The sequence below is a fragment of the Scomber japonicus genome, chromosome 17, assembly GCF_027409825.1.
Source record: "Scomber japonicus isolate fScoJap1 chromosome 17, fScoJap1.pri, whole genome shotgun sequence".
In the NCBI taxonomy this organism is placed as follows: Eukaryota; Metazoa; Chordata; class Actinopteri; order Scombriformes; family Scombridae; genus Scomber; species Scomber japonicus.
In genome coordinates, this window is record NC_070594.1 from 8,313,648 (window position 1) to 8,332,556 (window position 18,909).

The following is an 18,909-nucleotide window of genomic DNA, read 5'->3' on the forward strand; positions in this document are numbered from 1 at the left end:
ATATCTACCTCACCACGTGTGATCACTGAGAAACTCAAACTAAAAGGAGACAGACTCTGAAAAGACTGCCGGTATGTAAAACGTATAAACAAATAGATTTAAATGAAATTAGAATAAAGTAAACAGACGCTGTCTCTTCCCCCCCCACAGATGGAGGTAAAGTACCTGTGCTCAACCTCGGCTCCGCAGCACATTTATAATGTCAATGATCCAATCTGTGTGAAACGGCTGTTGTAACGCAGCCAAATGCTGTCAGCCGGAGGGGGGTGAGAGCGGCTGCTGGTGAATTACGCCGCTTCATTACAGCTAAACAAATCACTGCTTTGACTCAACCCATTATTGATCAGCCTGTTCCGAGGTGGAGGTGAGGTAAAATATTGGCCGGCATTAGCAGGCTAATTTAGATAGACCTGCTGATGTAGGGCTGAGGCCGAGTGATGCGGAAAATGCATCAACAACAGTCAGACAAAAAAAGAAAAAGAAAATGATGTTGGCGTTGGTGACGGTGGCTCAATTTTCGCAGGCAACGCCAAATCTGATTCAGACCTCACACAGAGTGATGGGACGGTTTCTGACGCTGAGAGATTAGATAGGACGTTTTAATAGACTTGTTACCTCACTTAAGAAATGAACAATAATTAACTTTTTATCTCTTTCATTCACTCAAAAAAAACTACTTATATAAAAAGGAAAAGGCTTCCTCAGATTTTTACATTACTCTGAAATCAGTTTTTTAACAGTCGATCAATATAAAACTAGTCACCAGCTATCACGATAATTGATTAATTAATTGTGTTAACTCATTTTTTAAGAAAATAAAGTCAAAATTCTCTGGTTTCAAAATATAATCTTCTCATATTTTGTATCTTCTGGTTTCTCCTGTCCTCTATGACAGTAAACTGAGTATCTTTGTGTTATAGACACATTTGAGAACATTTTTTTACCATTTTCTAACATTTTACAGTCTAAACAATGAAGCAATTAATCAAGAGAATAATATACAGATTAATCAATAATGGATAAAAATCATTATTTGCAGCCATAGACCAGAGCAGCACAGGCTCATATTTCAGTTTCATATTCTAACAACACTGTTATTAACCTCATGTGTCAATCATTATTTCTCCGATTCTTGGGAACTATTTTCAGCGGTGGATGAATCTACATTTGAAGCTCTTGTGAGTATTTCTAGCAGCAGGACTGTGTAAATGGGATGGAGTGAAAATAAACTACAACGTGTGTGTTTTATGGTAATGAAGGAACATGTCAGCCAGTGCAGCAGCGACAGAGGAATGAAATATATCAATAATAATAAGTGGATCAATTCATTTCATATTGTTTTTTGAAGAGGAAAAACTACAGGATATCATCAAAGTTTGACTTGAATGTAACGTTCACATCGTACTGTCAGATTTACAATCTGTTGGACTCAAGACGTTTCAAGCTTGGACAGATTTGTCACCATCTGTTAAATTAATTAGTTCTAGTCTTGAATTTGTTTTGGGGATGAGTCACGCTGTAAAAAAACCCAACATGTCTCAGAAAGAGGCTTTAATTATAGCAGAACATGCTTAAGGTGTAAGTGGAGGAAGACCAAAGCTGGGTGGGATTTTTTAAATTTATTTATTTATACATTTTAGAGTCAGTTTCATCTTATTTTTCTATCAAGTCAATCAGTCGTGCTCCAAAGCAACACACAGAAATATCTATCAAAATGACTCCCTGTTTTCTGATGCTTTAAAAAGTCACTTCTCTCTCTCTCTTTCCCCCTCTCTGTCCCTCTCTCTCTCTTTAAACCCATGCTTCCTGCCCTCATGTTAACATATGCCCTCACTCACACACACACACACACACACACACACACACACACACACACACACACACACACACACACACAGATTCACAGCTAGGCTCAGAGGCCCAGACACATGGTGCTGCTGACCTCCAGTGGTCTGGCTAGATCACTGGTCCGCCTCAGCACACAGCAGCACGCAGTGTGGATGCATGCCAAACAGAAAACATCCAAACTGCTCACAACACTGCACCTGAAACCAGCTGATCTTAAATCCCATTTTTCCAGTTGTTCTTTTGTTCATTTTTTTAAGAAAGCAAACACCATATTTTCCTCCTCTTTCCTCAACAGTCCTGTATGAGTGTCTTCAAAACACATTGATCACAACATAATATCGTAATATTTAACACAAATCTGTTTTTCATTATCAATTAATCAACTTAAACAGGATCCAAGTAGGTTTTAAGATAGATTTTAAGATTGTATTGATCACTTTTATGGTCTTACCTCTACTGATACAGCTTTCTGACCTTTTAATACCTTTTAACGCACCAGTCCATACTTTGAGATCCTTTGGGAAAGGTCTAATGTCTGTTCCAGAGGTTCGCCTAAACACTAAAAGGGGAGAGGGGTGCTTTGTACTTCGACCCCCGAGGCTCTGGAGCGATCTGCTCAAGGAGATCGGGTCCGCTGACTCGATAATCTCTTTTAAATCTCTTCTTAAAACATACTTTTATCAGAGATCCTTTTCTGATTTTATTTGTATTGTATCTTTAAAAAAAAAAATCTATTTCCTGTTTTTATGTTTATGTTTCTATGTCTGTTTTATGGTACAGCTTTATCCAGCACTATCGTACTTTCTGCTGCCTTGTAAAGCACTTTGTAACGCTGTGTTGAAAAGTGCTCTATAAATAAAGATTATTATTATCATTATTATTATTGCCATGTCTTCCTATGTCCACAACTTAAATACCATCAGGCAAATATTCGCATTTGAGAAGCTGGGATCAGAGAATTTGGACATTTGTTTCATATATTAAACACTGAATTGTCTAAATATCACAACACTGATAACTGTGAGAGGTTGGTTTTTTGTGCCTCTCACACGGAGCTGCTGGTAGCGTTAGCAGGTCTGATGATAAGAGACGGAGACAGAAGTGACGTCGAGCTATTCAGAGAACTGCTGTTACACAAATAACCCACAGATTTATTCCTTCTCTGTGGCAGTAAACACAACACATGGGCTCGCTGATAACTAACTGTGCTAGATTCACAGCTTTACAAGATATGCAGGGGCTGATGACAACCGCAGTAACAAAAACAATAAAACAGCGCAGGTATGGCGACTGTATACATCCACAGAAACACACACACACACACACACACACACACACACACACACACACACACACACACACACACACACACACACAGGAGAGTCTCATCACAGATAGATGTCAAACTCATTTTAGTTCTGGAGCCACATAAAACCCAAGTGGGCCGAACCAGTAAAAGCATTGCATAGTAACCTACATATATAATAATATATGTGTGTAATATGTAATATAGAATATATATATATATTCTATCTATTTACTATAAAAAATGAGGCACGAAAGCTGCTTGACAAAATACAGGAGCAGAGAGAGTGTATTTTTTAGGTGTAACCAGGCGGGGAGTTCTGGTCCTCTGAAATGAGGCCAACGCGGAAGTAAATTAGAACTGCATTCTATCAAAAGGCCACCAGGGGGCGACCGTCTCTATACAAGTCAATGGAGAATTCACCAACTTCGCACTTGATTTCTAACCTCAGTAAACATTTTCAAAATGTGTTTATGGTCTCAATCGCTAGTTTAAAGCCTTCTTCAATGCAGTATGGTGTTCATTTGTGACATTTTGGCCTCCCTGATTTTATATTTGACGATAAAGCAGGGTATGCATTAGGGCGTGGCTACGTCCTGATTGACTGGTTGATTGACCAATGTCCTCGAGATCTAGCCCTTGCAACCATAGCAAACTATTGGCTTCCGAGCAACAGTCCACAAACCAATGGGTGAGGTCACAGATGTTACGTACATTTCTTTTATACAGTCTATGGGTTTAACACTACTACTATCACACAATATCATGTCCTATTTTATATCATGAAATGTCTTAAGTCTTATGTATTTTATTGAAACTGAAAATTACAAGAACTTAATGAAACCATAAAAAGAAATCTTCATAACTACTCATTTTATGTTTTAAATGTACCAGCAACTACTTTGATAATCTTACGAGCAAAAGTGCCAAATATTAGTTGATGTCATGCTTTTCTTTATCAAGATAGTAAACTGAATATCTTTGGATTTTGAACTGTTGGTCAGACAAAAGACGGCATTTGAAGACGTCAACATTGACGTAACATTTTTACCTTCTGAAAAGTTACCAATGAAAATGATTGAGAGAAAAAAATATTCTAAAAGCATAATATGTCCCCTTTAGAAAGGTTGTAATGTGTTATCAGTAGAAAAAGGAGAACAACCTACAAACCTACAGAGAAGTAACAGCTTCCTCATGTTCGTCACAATGGTTAATTTCACAGATTTAAAAAAATGTGTCCACGGACTGATTCACAAACATGCAGCACCAACAAAACCTGTGAGCACACACAAACATCATCCAGCTGAGAGAAAGATTCATTCACCTCAGAAAAACTGAAATATGAATGATGTTTTCAAGCCTGTTGTTAACACACACAGAGATATACACACACACACACACACACACACACACACACACACACACACACACACACACACACACAAAATCATGTTTCTATGCATTTCACCACCCGACTCACACACACACACACACACACACACTCATATACATCATCTGGTCCCAGCAGGCTCTCTGCCTCCTTCTGTATATTGTATATTGTTCTTGTGTTTAATATGTTACTATAAGCTGGAAGGCAACATGCTGAACTCTTCGTCTTAATAATGTAAGCATCTCATTACTGTTCTCTATATACTGTTTCTCACATTTTACATCATTTCCTACATTTCCTACACATCAGCATGAACTTCCTTATTAGAGCTGCAATGATTAGTCAATCAACAGAAAATTAATCTGCTACTATTTTGATACTCAATTAATTGTTTAGGCTTTTTTTTGCCGCATGTGATAGTAGACTCAATATATTTGGGTTTAAGATGGTTATTTGATGCCACTTTTGGCTGTGACAAGTATTTTTCACTATTTTCTGGCAATTTATAGACCAGAAAATAATTGAAGGTTTAAATTAGGGCTGTGATGATAACCGCATTATCGCAGGGTTGAGATTATTACCGTCATCACTGTATTTTTTTGTTAAATGTCAACCCCATCTGTCATATACAGCACGGCAGTCTAATGTGCCTGCATGTATAGTATGTGATATACAGTAATACGATGGAGACGTAGAGCAGCAGGCTGTAAGACCTCGGTGCCTCATGACAATAACCTCCCAGGGTGGAAGTGGAAGGGGCTGAAAGCGAGGCGGCATCCAAGCGAGGTTAAAGGCTAACCACGGCCGACCACATCGCCCATCAGTCTTCCTGGCCAACGTCCGCCCCATCGACGATAAACTAGACCACCCAAGATATTGCTTCTGACCCGAGGCCGTGGCCCGTGTGTTTACATTAACAAAGACTGGCGTGGGGGGGGGGGGGGGGGGGGGGGGGGGGTTAGGGTTAGGGCTGCGGGGCAACTCATATTGCCAAACCAAGCAATATGAGTTGCTTTTTCACTACTACCATACATCACATTCCTTCATTTAGATTACCATTAACTGCAGCCCTAATTCAGATTCTGATTTTTCTTTTTTAATCAATATTCTTGATTATAGGTGATTATGTTCTGTTTCTATGATTAAAAAATTGTCAATGGAAAGAAAATGAATAAACTAGTTTGATAATTGAAAAAGATTTTAAGCAAAAAGTACCAACACATTTGATGATTCCTGGTTCTGTAATATCAGAAATGACTGCTTTTCTTGTTGTAAATTGAATAATTTGGATGATTCATACAGTTTAGTTTATTTTATTTCCCCTGTTTTATTTATTTCACATCTCCTGTTGTATTATTTTTACTATGAAGCACTTATTGGAGTTTATTTTTGAACCATTGCAACAGAATTTTGTATGGTGTGTATAGTCTGAATGACAAATAAAGTCTATCTATCTATCTATCCATCTATCTATCGATTTGTTGGACAAAAAAAGGACATATAAAGCCAACTTGTGCTCTAGGATGCTGTGATGGACAATTTCTGCTGTTTTCTGCTGTTTTACAGACCAAATAATTAACTAATTAATCAAGAAAGCAATCTGCAGATTAGTAAAATAGTGAAAGTAATTGTTAGTTGCAGCCTTGATATCAAATTAAATATACTTGGCTGAATATATGTTCACCATACAAAAAAAATATTCAATGTCTCCTGTTTCCTTAAGTGCTTTTGTTGCTGTTTGTGTGATAATCCATCATTTTCTGTACACCTCTGCTTTCAACTAGTGTTCCTATGGTGATTATTATAGTTTCATCTCATTCTACGTCAGTGATGCTGAATTCCACACAGCAGGACCTCAAGTGAAAAGAGACATTATTTACTCAAAATAAACCCTTTTTATTCTGCTTGCATCCTGTGTTCTGATTCATCATCCATTCTTCCTGTCTGTGCATTTATCTCCTCACTTTTTCTCTGTCTTTTCATAATTTTTGGTGTTACACAAAACCCAAAACCCCACATGCATGTTTGAGTTTAAATTGATATAACAAGCGTGCTGGTAGGTGGCCGTCACCTATGACTGCAGGGAGTTACCGAGAACAGGTGTGGGGATAATAAAACCTCCCGCAATTTCTGCGACTATCACCGTGACGACAATGATGACGATAAGAGCACCGAGCCCTCAGGACTTCTAAGTGTCGGCAGTGTCTTTACAAGCACAGAACAACACACTCAATGTGCTCTCCTGGAAAGAAACCCAGCTGTCCAAATGGACTTTAAAGCAATAGAGTCATGGAGCTCCGAGGAGTGGAGGAGTGAGTCAGGGGGCACGACGAGTGAAGCATCCAGGTTCAAGCCCCCCTCCCGCTGAGGCAGCGAGCATCAACCAGGCTGGGTCTTAAATATCTCTCTAACTTAGATAACGAGGCTTGGTGCATGAAAGCACATGTATGCTGGGGTCTGCTGGACCTCCAGGATGAATGCTTAAGCCCTGTTTTAAGTGAAGTATTTCTTATTTATAATATTCACATGATTAAGAAGTAGCAGTATTAGTATGGTACAGTAAAATAATGCAGAATATTGAGAAGAAGGCTGTAACTAATTGATTCACCTGTTGATATTTTCTGGATTAATCGTCTAGTGATTTGGAAATTGTAATTCATTGTTTCCCAAAGTTAAAGCTGACTAAAGAAACCAGAAAATATTCCTATTTAACCCCTAGATACTGTTCATATTCTGACTCATAATTAGTCTCCATACCAATTTACATTTATAAATGTTTGATTAATCCTTCTTTTTGATTAATCTTAAAAGACATTCACAATCACTATTTAATGGTCCAGACGAACATTTTATAGAATATAATGACTATAACATGTTTGAATGCTGATTTTTTAAATTTATTTTAGTAGTAAACACAGGTCTAATTTGTAAATTTCCAATGTTTGTATACTGAGGGTCGCATTAGGAAAAGCCTGGCCAGGCTAAATGTGTATGTGGTGTTTTTACAGCTGTTAAATGCAATGTGTAAGAGTGAAGAAGCTGGAAGCAGGGGACTGACATTTTGTTCTCTTCTCAAACCAATTAATTTATCATCAAAATAGTTGGTATTTAGTTTAATAGATGGCAACAAATCAATTAACTAATCATTGTCGCTCTACTTGAGAACTTTCTAGCTTTCTAATCTTTGAAGCTAAATACCACCAAATGACAGGTGATTTAACAGCAGGTGAAAAGATGTTTTTCTTTCTAATTTTAATCTAATTATGTCTTTTCGCACTTTGCTCCACACAAACACCTCACCTAACACCTGTCGCTCCCTTTTAAGTTTCATTTCGGTCACATGACCCACTGCATACATTCACAGGTGATTAGTCAGCCGTGCGTGATAAAGGCTAACACACTATAGGACTTACAGAGGCAACTGGAAATGAAACAAACACCTTCAAATACTGTTATGGTGCAACATTATCAAATGAAATTAATCATAATGTTTGGTTACTGTAAGTGTGATTATGCAACAATATCCTGCACAGCTAAAAACTTACTGGCAGAGTTAATTTCAGGCGGGGAGTTCTGGTCCTCTGAAATGAGGCCAACGCGGAGGTAACTTAGAGCTGCATTCTATCAAAAGGCCACCAGGAGGCGACCGTTTTGGTGTCAAAAGGACCTCCGTCTCTATACAAGTCAATGGAGAATTCACCAACTTCTCACTTGATTTCTAACGTCAGTAAACGTTTTCAAAATGTGTTTATGGTCTCAATCGCTAGTTTAAAGCCTTCTTCAATGCAGTATGATGTTCATTTGTGAAGTTTTGGCCTCCCTGACTTTATATTTGATGATAAAGCAGGGTATGCATTAGGGCGTGGCTACGTCATGATTGACAGGTTGATTGCCCAATGTCCTCGAGATCCAGCCCTCGCAACCTATTGCAACATCCACGCTCCGCCCATGACCCCGCCTCATGCCCATATAAGTAGAATCCGTGGTTTTATTTTTCCCAGCATGCACTTGAAATTTTCAAGATGGCGCTACCTAGATTCGAAACTATTAGCTTCCGAGCAGCAGTCCACAAACCAATGGGTGACGTCACGGATGTTACGTCCATTTCTTTTTTACAGTCTATGATTCATTGGCTCTAAAATGCAATCGACGAGCTAAAGATATTTAGTTTACAGAAAATAATATTTAAGAGGCTACAACTGGAGATATTTAGCTTTAAATAAATTTGTTCTTTAAAACAACTCAAAACGATTAGATTATTAAAATAGTTGCTGATAAATTTTCTGGTGTTCGATTAATCAATTAATTGGCAATTGTTTGTTGACTAAAAATACAAAATAATAGAGTAAAATTTGATTAAAGCCAATATTTTATGTTTTTTGCCAAAAGACTGAAACTAAATTAAAATCAAGTGCTAAAAATGAACACTTGCTTGCTGGTAAAAAGATGAGAAAGAGTTCATTTTGGGCTCCAGCAGCTGGCTTCCTGTCCTGCCTGATAACATGACACACGCCTTGATGAGAAGACATGTAATGGCCTCATTAGGACTTCGTATCAAAAGGCCGAACGCTGCGACGAACTGAAAGTGTCTCGCTCCTCCAGTATAAAAAGAAGCTTTCGCTCAGCTGTCAGAAGAAGCAGACACACATAGTGTACGACTGTCAGCACACGGTTTTCATCTGGCAGGTTTATTCTGTGTTTTCGTACCTCTTCATGTGCGTCTCGCCCACAGCAGCTCCCCCGTGTCACAACTCAACTAGGTCAGCTGCAGACCCCTGCTGCACTGAAGCCTGTACACTCTATATTATCAATCAAAAGTCATCTCAGATACTTTGCCTTACTTCATGAGGAGCTAGGATGTGTTTCAGGACACTCGAACTGGAACTAATGATTAACTGCAGATGATCTTCTTAATTAATTGATTAATGATTCTTTGGTCCAAGATGATGCTTTTAAAAGTCTTGTTTTGTCCGACCAACTGTACACAACCCCAAAATATTTAACTATCAACTATTTAAAAGCAGAGAAACGCTGTAAATCCTCACAAAAGAGGAGCTGGAACCAAAGATCGATCGTCATATGTGATCAAAAAATTATCTAGGGTTGGGCAATTAATCAAAAACTAATCGAAACCAACATATACTCTAATCGACTTAATCTTGCTCATGTCAATTAATTGTGGTGTTCACTGTTGCCATGACAGCAAAGGTTGCATATCTTTAAAGGAATTTGAAAACTTGTCTCCAGTGATCATTTTAACCCAAACCATGATCTTTACATAGTTCTAATCAAGTAAACTAGACATTAACCACAGCATCACACCTTAAAACATCTTTATCTTCACTCCCTAAAGATACTCATGTGTGAGGGCAGCAGTGGAAAATACTAAACTAAAGAAACTGTGAAAATACCTCATTGTTCATCAAGGGTGGAGATAATCGTTCATTAATCGTAATCGAGGTTAAAAGTTCAATTAATCGTGATTTTGATCGCCCAGACCTAATTTGATCATCAATATGCTTGGTGATTTTTTTTTGTCAACTAATATATACATATATACACAAGAAACTATGGGGGAACTTAAAAATATTACTTTACAGAAACCATAAAAGAAAGTAGCTTCTTTACCAACTACTACTTGGAAATGACACTACAAGTCTCTTAAATGTGTTTAAATATATCATTCGTATAAAAGATGGTGTCCAAAAGTCTGAGACCACTAGTCAAGATACCAGCTTAACAATTTGTTTCTCTGTGGGTTAAATACACTGCGGTTTCCTCCTCTCAAACTTGAATTAAACAGTAAATACGATCCATCCTTTGTGAAATGCTGGTATTTTATTTCCCACCACGAGCATTTGGCCTTCTTTTCCCTCTCGAGAAGTGGTTTAAAAACTTCTCCTCATCCTCTGAGATACAACACGGCCTTCTTCTGAGTCTTAAGTTCTTTATTTAACAAATTCTGTATCAGTGATAAAGTTGCTTTTCTATCTCTCAGGGAACTAAGCTTGAATTATTGATCTTCTGATAGTTTGGTCACTTTTGGTCGACCTGATCGTGCTTTAGATACAACTGATGCAGTTTCATGCTCTGTCCCCCTTAAAAACCTTCAGTCCAGTCATGATGAGATGTTTAGAAAGTCCCTCTTTGTTCAGAATAACTATTTGACCTCTGACACATTCAAAGTCATTTTTATAACAGGTTAACACTGGCTGCAAGTTGAGTTACTTGAACAAACCTGAGTGTCATCTGATCGCCTCGATGAAAGGGAGACAACTAAGTGAAATCTGACCTTCTGTACAAAATGAGTTTAGTTGGCCACAGATTGGTTGCTGGCCTAGAAAGAGTGCAGAATTTGAAATATTTCTTTTTCATTTTACAAATCATAACTTCTTGTGTTTTAAAAATGTTCTGAATCCTCAAACTTAATAATCGATTTACAAGTTTACAAGAAAAATATTAGCCTCAGACTTTTGGACCTCACCAATGTAATCAGTTTGCATGTGTGTTACTTCTTTTTTTAACTCCTTGTTTTTATCCCATTCTAATTATTAATCCATTTATTTTGTGTAGCATGAAGTAGCATGAAGGCCCTACAGCTAATATATGCAGTCCTGGTTCATATATTGCACAACTTTGTGTCTTCCTTACATCATCGCAGGGAAGATCTTTTTTTCCTGAAGAATAAGCTGTCACAAATTAGTATTGCTGTCAGTATGATTAGTTTTTTATGCAAAATATTCACATGTGTAAAGGCCTTCAGAACTGAGACAGACACGCCTGACAGTAGAAACTCATGAGACTCATCTATTAATCTGCCAAAACATGACAAACAAGCTGGACAAGGAATTCACATCAGTCATCAGTCTGATGTTGGCTGTGATTGTCTATAAGATAACTCTGTAGTCAACAATGTGGAAAGTAACTAAGTGTATTTACTTAAGTACACAAGTACAATTCAGAGGAACTTGTACTTTTTTTACTTGATTTGACACAATGGATAATACAACAAGCTTTTAAATTACATTGCTGAAGTCTCATCCAGATGTCTATGAGTTATTAACAGCTCCACCAATTAGTGATTTTTTCCCCTCTAAATTTCTCACATTTAATTTCAATAAATGTTCAAATGATCCAATATTTCACCAAAAAATCTTGAACTACATCACTCATAATACTTATATACTTTTACTGTAGTACTTTAACTAGGCCTACATCACTCATAATACTTATGTACTTTTACTGTAATACTTTAACTAGGTCTATATCACTCATAATACTTATGTACTTTTACTGTAATACTTTAACTAGGTCTATATCACTCATAATACTTGTGTACCTTTACTGTAACACTTCAACTAACTACTTTTACTTTCTTTTCAATGCAGGACTTCAACTTGTAAAGGAGTATTTTTACATTACTGTATTTGTAGTTTTACTTAAGAAGATGACCTGAATACTTCTTCCACCACTGCTTAAAATGTACATTAAAGTCACAAACAGTAGAAACAATTGACTTCTGTCCTAACTAATAGCCTTACAACCCTCTGGATACACAGTGGGAGTCCCCACAGATATGAAATGTTTACTACAATGACTAAGGGGAGCAAACACAGCTTTCACTTAGCCTGCTACTGAAGTTTGAGCTGTCAAAGCTAACATTAGCCTTAATTATGATGAGCTAACATCACAAGCCACACTGATTTAAACCCGCAGATTTATGACACTTTACTGACTTATGAATGAGTTATTGTACGTGAGCAGTTTATGTGTAAAGTCGCGCATTAAATAAAACTCAGTTAGAGGCTGAGCTAACAAACTGTCAGCTGTCGACTCATGTAAACAAAGCAGTGTAGCTACATCAGCTGCGGCTAATGCTAACACACACTTACAGTAATAAGCCACGACAGGATCCCTCTTCTCGTGTTCATTGGCGGTCCGCAGGTGGTGCTGGATGGACCTGAGCGGAGCCGGTAGCGCCATGGCTGTAAAAACCCCTCCTGGAGGCAGAAATAAATCAATGGAAGAAGTGAGAGCAGGATCCTTGATGTTGTTAGCAAAAGTGTTCCTTTCACTTCCGCGTGTATATCCAATAGGAGGGGCTGCCTATGCGGGACAGATGACGTCACCGGCCGTGTAGGTAGGTGCCCATCCTAAAAAAATTATGATAGTGGAAGGGTTTGGAAAGTTATATTTTAATTAAACGATACTTCAAATACGATTTGTATTGAAGAAAAAAATATATATTTCCGGTTTTGTGTTTCAAAATAACAATATAACAATATTATAACACTGTTCACCTTTTTATTTTGTTAGGAAAATTTCATATCCACAGAGCCAACATATCAAAAAACAACTCCATCATTGAAGTTATTTTTAATTTAAATAAAATATTATTTTGAGTCTCTTAAATATATAATGAATAAGAAAAGTATATCTGTCATTGAATTCTTTCCAAAATGTTTTAATTGAAGATATGTATCACTTATACCATTTTTATTTATTTAATTTTTTATTCTTTATTTATATTATTTTATAAGAATACAAATTCATGACATTATACTTTGAGTCAAGTAAGTTTTTTTAAAAAATGTTAAAAAATATGAAAACTGTGACTTTATTTATAGTGCTTCTGAAAGATCTGTGTTGATACATTTATTTAAACCACTTAACACACGCCCCTGTTTTTTATGCTGTTAGCCTAAACGACATGCCCAAGTTGTGAGCATCACAGATCCCACATAGTTTGAGACTCAGAGATGTGTCTGGTATCATTGGAAAGGAAACACTCTCAGGATTCTTGTAAAAGTGTCTGTGTGATTCTGTGACTTACTGACAAAGAGTGGCAGAGGTTACAATGATGGGGTTGTTTACTCGCCCATAGGTTTGCCTTTACAATGACATGTGTACAGACATTCAGGGACCTCTCAGCAGGATATAGACACAATGAGGCCACAGCCACAGGTCTTGGCTTCATGCAGTCCAAATTTGGAGTCAAAAGACCAAAAGATGAGTTATTTTTCAACAGGTATGTCCATGCGTTTTCCTCAGGTCCTTTTTGGAGACTCCAAATGGACACTTGGTTACCAAAGCTGTATAACCACAGTCAAACACCTATAACTTCACATCCCCTTTGCCTACAATCAAAATCTTGGTCTCTAATGAAAGCTGACACCATATTATTATTATTATTATTATTATTATTATTATTATTATTACATATAACCATATTTTTTTTTGTTTGGCCATATCTATCTATCTATCTATCTATCTGTTTATTTTGTTATAAGTCATATGTTAAGTCGAAGAAGAGCCAACCGTGTACCAAAATGGGTAAAAAATGCGTAATGATATATGGTTCAACTCTTTTACGCACCGGGCGCACGCCGGTTACGCCAAAGTCCTTCTAAGGCTCTTTTATTATAATGTCTCTGGTTACGCTTGGAGTTTGTTTATGGACAGCCAAACCTAATAGCTTAGTGTCATACACCGTTGGAAACCTCAGACTATTGGCTAAAAGGTTATCAACTTCATTTCACCGAATATTTCCATAGACTGGAACAGCAGTCAATCAAAGCCATGTCGTCATTGTTGTCGGTCACATGTCCTCATTGGCTTTGGAGACATGTACTGTCTAATCCTAAACACCGATTGGCTTGTGTGTGGTGTCGTCAGAAGCAGGAGAGGCTCATGGTCGTAAACATCTAGTCACGTGTACTCTGAGATGGACGTGCAGGTCAGGAAATGACGTAAACGGACCGTATATGGTTTGTTATTTGTGTTATTACGTTACGTGTTGGACTGAATACATGGACATATTGAGGAAAGTATTCCGGTTTTATGGAAACGGATTTCATATTTCACAAGAATGGATACTTGGCGAGCTGTACAGAAAGTGCTGAGTCATAAGATGATCGTTGTGGATAAAGGGAAGACTTTGAAGGTATGTAGCATTATAGCTTTTCTTACTTAGCTCAGGGGCTAGCCGAGCTAATCGCTAATACTATTACGGCTGTGAGCAACCATATAAGTCGTGAGTGGTCTTGAATGAATCAGGACAATCTAAGCTTTCCAACGATGTACGGCATGAATATATATGTTTAAGGGTTGGTGTTTAAAACATCCAGAAGAACTTGTGGCTGCCTCCTAACATCTGTCCCGTCCCGTAGACGGAACAGCGTGCGTTAAGTTAACTGATGTATGGCATGTGGGATTAATGATCTTTTATAGATATTATTCTCAGCACAGGGGTCTCTGTACCATCTTACTGTTCTGTCATGGTGATAAACTAACGAGTGTTGTTTACAGCCTAATATTGCACTGCCATGGAGAGTCTAGCCTTAAAGAAGCTCCTCCTGAGCTGCCTTGGTATATCTGATACCCTCTTACTGACCAAAGCGGGGGAAAAATGATGTTATGCGGCTGGTTGGGATCCTTAATGAAGAATATTTGATGAAAGTGAAAATAATGATTGGATAAACCATTAACAAAGAAATATAATGATGATTTTATTTGTTGACTTCCTAAAGTATGCTAGGAGCTGGATGAATGTTCTGTCTTGAAGATGTCTTCGTGAGTTATTGTGAACTATTCATGGTTGCTGTCAGGTTTCTGCAGCCTTAAATGGTTTTTATCTAATATGATTAACGGATTATGTTCACTGAAAACATTTTTTGATGACAAACATGTCCAAAAGCCTAACTGCTGCACACAAAAATCCATTCTCTGTGCAGTGGGGTCTTCAATGAAAGAGACAGTGAAGCATCGAGCTGCAGGAAGAAACAAGAAGAAAACATATTCTTGGGTGGAGTTTTTTTTATTCATGCTTGATTTTTAGGTATTTAAATAGAAACATGTAAAAAGTAAGGTAGTCATTCAAAAAACATAATTTGGATCATCTCAAATTCATTTTCAAATCCATGCAACCAATAACTGAAAGTGAATGCTTTGCAAAACAATAATTACTGGGGGAAAAAAACCTAAATCCACCACATCATGAGGCAGTAATTGACTTTTTATCAGCTAAAGCAGAGCAGGATTTAGATTCAGTGAAGCTTGGATCAGTCGGGATCAGACTCATTTAAAGTTCCACTCAGGACTTTCAGGTTTGAGGTCAAGTTAAAGCCACAAGTCCTCCAATTGAGTTTGCAGCCAGGCGTACAAGCCAAAACATATTCACAATAAACAAAATGAAGACATACTGGACAAAGTAAATCAAAAACGAGCACTATAATTTTGCAAAATTGCATTACCAAGAAAGTGGGTGGGCTTGGAGCGGAGAGGTCATCTGTAGAGAGCGTTAAAAAAGAGTTTATGGCCCGTGGTAAAACTGAGAACTTTCAATCTGTTTGGTTTAGGAAAGACCTTAACAATCTGACATTCTCTGGCCTTTTCATATAAAGCCTGTCATATTTAGACTTTAGTAAGGCCTGTCCGCTGGGTGCCAGTGTTTTCTTTGGTCCAAACCACAGTGGAAAACTTTGTTGTATGTTTGTATGCGGTTCGTTTAGGTTCACACTGCCCGGCTTCAAGGGAACCATGACTTGGAAACAAAAAGTCACATGAGGCTTGGAAAGTGGACATCCTGCCAGAGTAGAGATGTGGTGGTGAGGGTTTGGGTCAGAATGTTGGGAGAGTCCACAAGCTGATGGATGAACTCTCTCCTCCAAGGCCACACACTTCCTTGGTGATTCATTGTTGTACTTTTTGGCTCCCGCTATAGCAGATCCTATCCCTGTTTTTCATGGGATCAATGAAGTTGGCTTGGCTTCGGCCTTGGCTATAGAGCATTAATCCTCTCCTTGAAATTACATTTATATATTACTAAATTATTTTCCCAGTTCTTTCACATTAATAAACATAATCACTGCCTGGTTATGTTCACAAGCAACATTGTTTGAGCAAATTAAGTGCTGTCTGTATAGTATGCACCACACTGATTTTTTATGGAGGTGGTCAAGATGGATGATGGGTGTGTCCAATTATTTCATTCAATGAGATTAACAATTACATTAAGTCATTCATGCTCATAAATTATTCAATCAAGACCACAAATTATTACATTGTGAGCACAAAACAGTTTTTTTCTCCCTTGCTCCATAGCTATGATGTGATGTGGGACTTTGAGTCTCTAACTTAATGTCTGCTTTGAGATAGATAAGGTTCTCTTCCACCTCCTGTAACAAAACACACCAGACTTCATTACTATGGAAGCACTGATGAGCCTGAGAGCTTTTCAGATTGTTCATCACTTCACTGTCAGCAGCAACAGACTCAGTGAAGCAACTAAATATGCTACTGTGCATTATCCATAGCCACTTCTTCAGGTCCTCCTATTTCCCCGTTGTAGAAGGCAGAGGTATGATCACATTATCCTGTTTATGGTGTGACAGACTCTGTTCCCACATCATTTATTCTGTACACCTGTAGCATACTGCTAACTCTCACAGACAGCGGAAAGGAATAAGTAGAAGTCGCACCCATCATTCACACTATGTGGGGCTGCCTTGGAGTAAGCTGGATTGATGTACAGTAGAGACGTTTTATAGACGTAATTATTTGGATTTGTTTGTTGTAATCAGCACAGTTACAGTAGACAGGCAAAGTTTTGATATTAACCGACTAAAAAAATATTACCACCAACCAGCTGAATCTTTCATGTGAAGATGATTAGTAGTGTTGATACCCATGTGAGGGGACAGGTTTACTGTGTGTATCTGTGAGACTGTCCACTCAAGATATAAGAACAAATGCCATCTAGCAGCCATAGTAACCAGCCACCTACCATCTACAGTAGTGGAGTTTCACCAGGTTTGAGCTGCCTTAAATTAGCAGCGGCCTCTAAAAACTATCTCATTGATCCTCTAACTGTATGAACTGTCACTCAGAGGAGGAGGGGTGGATGGAGACAGTAACCCAACAGGAGGATGCTTTTCGTTTCCATTTCCAACTGTGAGTCAGGAACTATAATAATCCCCTATTCTTAACCCCATGATTAAGATTAGGGGGTGTAAACCTAACTAAGTGGTTTTTATGCCTAATCTAACTTGACCTTAACCATAGTGACACATTATGTTGATTAATAGGGGTGCCAGATAGGAAAACATTGTTATGTGTTGTTCAGGATTCACATGGTCAAATATTGTTTAATTGGGGGGACTTACTGATTTTTGTGAAGCAGTAGTCCTCAGCTACAGTATAAAAACATCTTGGATAAACTGATAATGTCAAGAATCATTCAGAAACATACTTGAATTTGACATGTATGTCCCTGGAAATGTCCCGTCTCATAGCTCATTTTATCACCTCACAGACTTGTGTGTGTGTGAGAGAGAGAGAGAGAGAGAGAGAGAGAGAGAGAGAGAGAGAGAGAGAGAGAGAGAGAGAGAGAGAGAGAGAGAGAGAGAGAGAGAAAAACTTGCCTCCTTCCTTTCACCTATACTAACTTTGTGTCCTTTCTTTGCCTCCAATCAAGCTTGTTTTGAGTAAAGCACTATATAAATGAATGTAATTTGATTTATGAGACCTGTCAGTTAAAAGGGAGCTGGGCCTTGTTTACTGCTGAGCAGAAGCAGTATGGGGTATGTACCCAATGACTTTAGCTTTCTCCTGTTTTCCCCAATAACAATCCTGTCTCTCCATCCATTTATCTAATCCTCTGAAGAAAACTGGAGCACCTTTTTGCTAATTAGTTATTATAATTAGAATTAGTTGATTAACTCAAAAATCAAAGCATTATTGATATTTTTTAATCATTTTTCCATTGCATTGAACAATTGTTTTGTTTATCAAATGAAACACATTGGGTAAAAATTCAAATCACAACTTTCCAGAACCAAACCTCACCCCAATGATATATAACAAAGAAGCAGCAAATAATAGTGGAAATATAAAATGTTTGCATTTTTTTCTAAATAAATTATTGATCAAAGTAGGTATCAATGGACTGATCAATTGTCAATTTTGTTCATCTATAAACTTAATACCAATACATAAGCTTTCAGTGTCTAATGTTGGTCATGGCTCATAGAGATGAGTGACACTGCAGCTCCGCTTGGCTTTATAGAGCTTTAGTTTCCGCTCACTATTTGGCTGCCATTTTAGGACATCTCTGACTCACCTCACAGTTTTTGTCTTGGCTCAACTTACACTGCATCTGTCAACATCAGATGTACTTTGATGCATGAATACTATCACTACAATAATATCACACTCATGTTACCATTCCTACTGTGTATTCTGTAAAAGCTAAACATTTGTAAACATGCTAACTTGGCATGCTAACATTAGCATTCCAGTCAATGAAGTAACTTCTCCGAAACAAATGGAAATGTTTACCTGTTGGTGGCATTACATCAAAAAATAA

At 37.7% G+C, this 18,909-nt stretch overlaps 1 protein-coding gene across 1 annotated transcript in view; it reads right to left on the reverse strand.

Moving 5' to 3' along the window:
• vta1 (vesicle (multivesicular body) trafficking 1) overlaps positions 1-12,603 on the reverse strand; it is a 57,519-nt gene extending 44,916 nt beyond the window's left edge. The window contains exon 1 of the mRNA XM_053337475.1: positions 12,437-12,603. Coding sequence (XP_053193450.1) covers positions 12,437-12,527 — 91 coding nt within the window. The 5' untranslated portion in view covers positions 12,528-12,603. The remainder of the gene's footprint in view (positions 1-12,436) is intronic.
• Between the last annotated feature and the right edge of the window lie 6,306 nt (positions 12,604-18,909).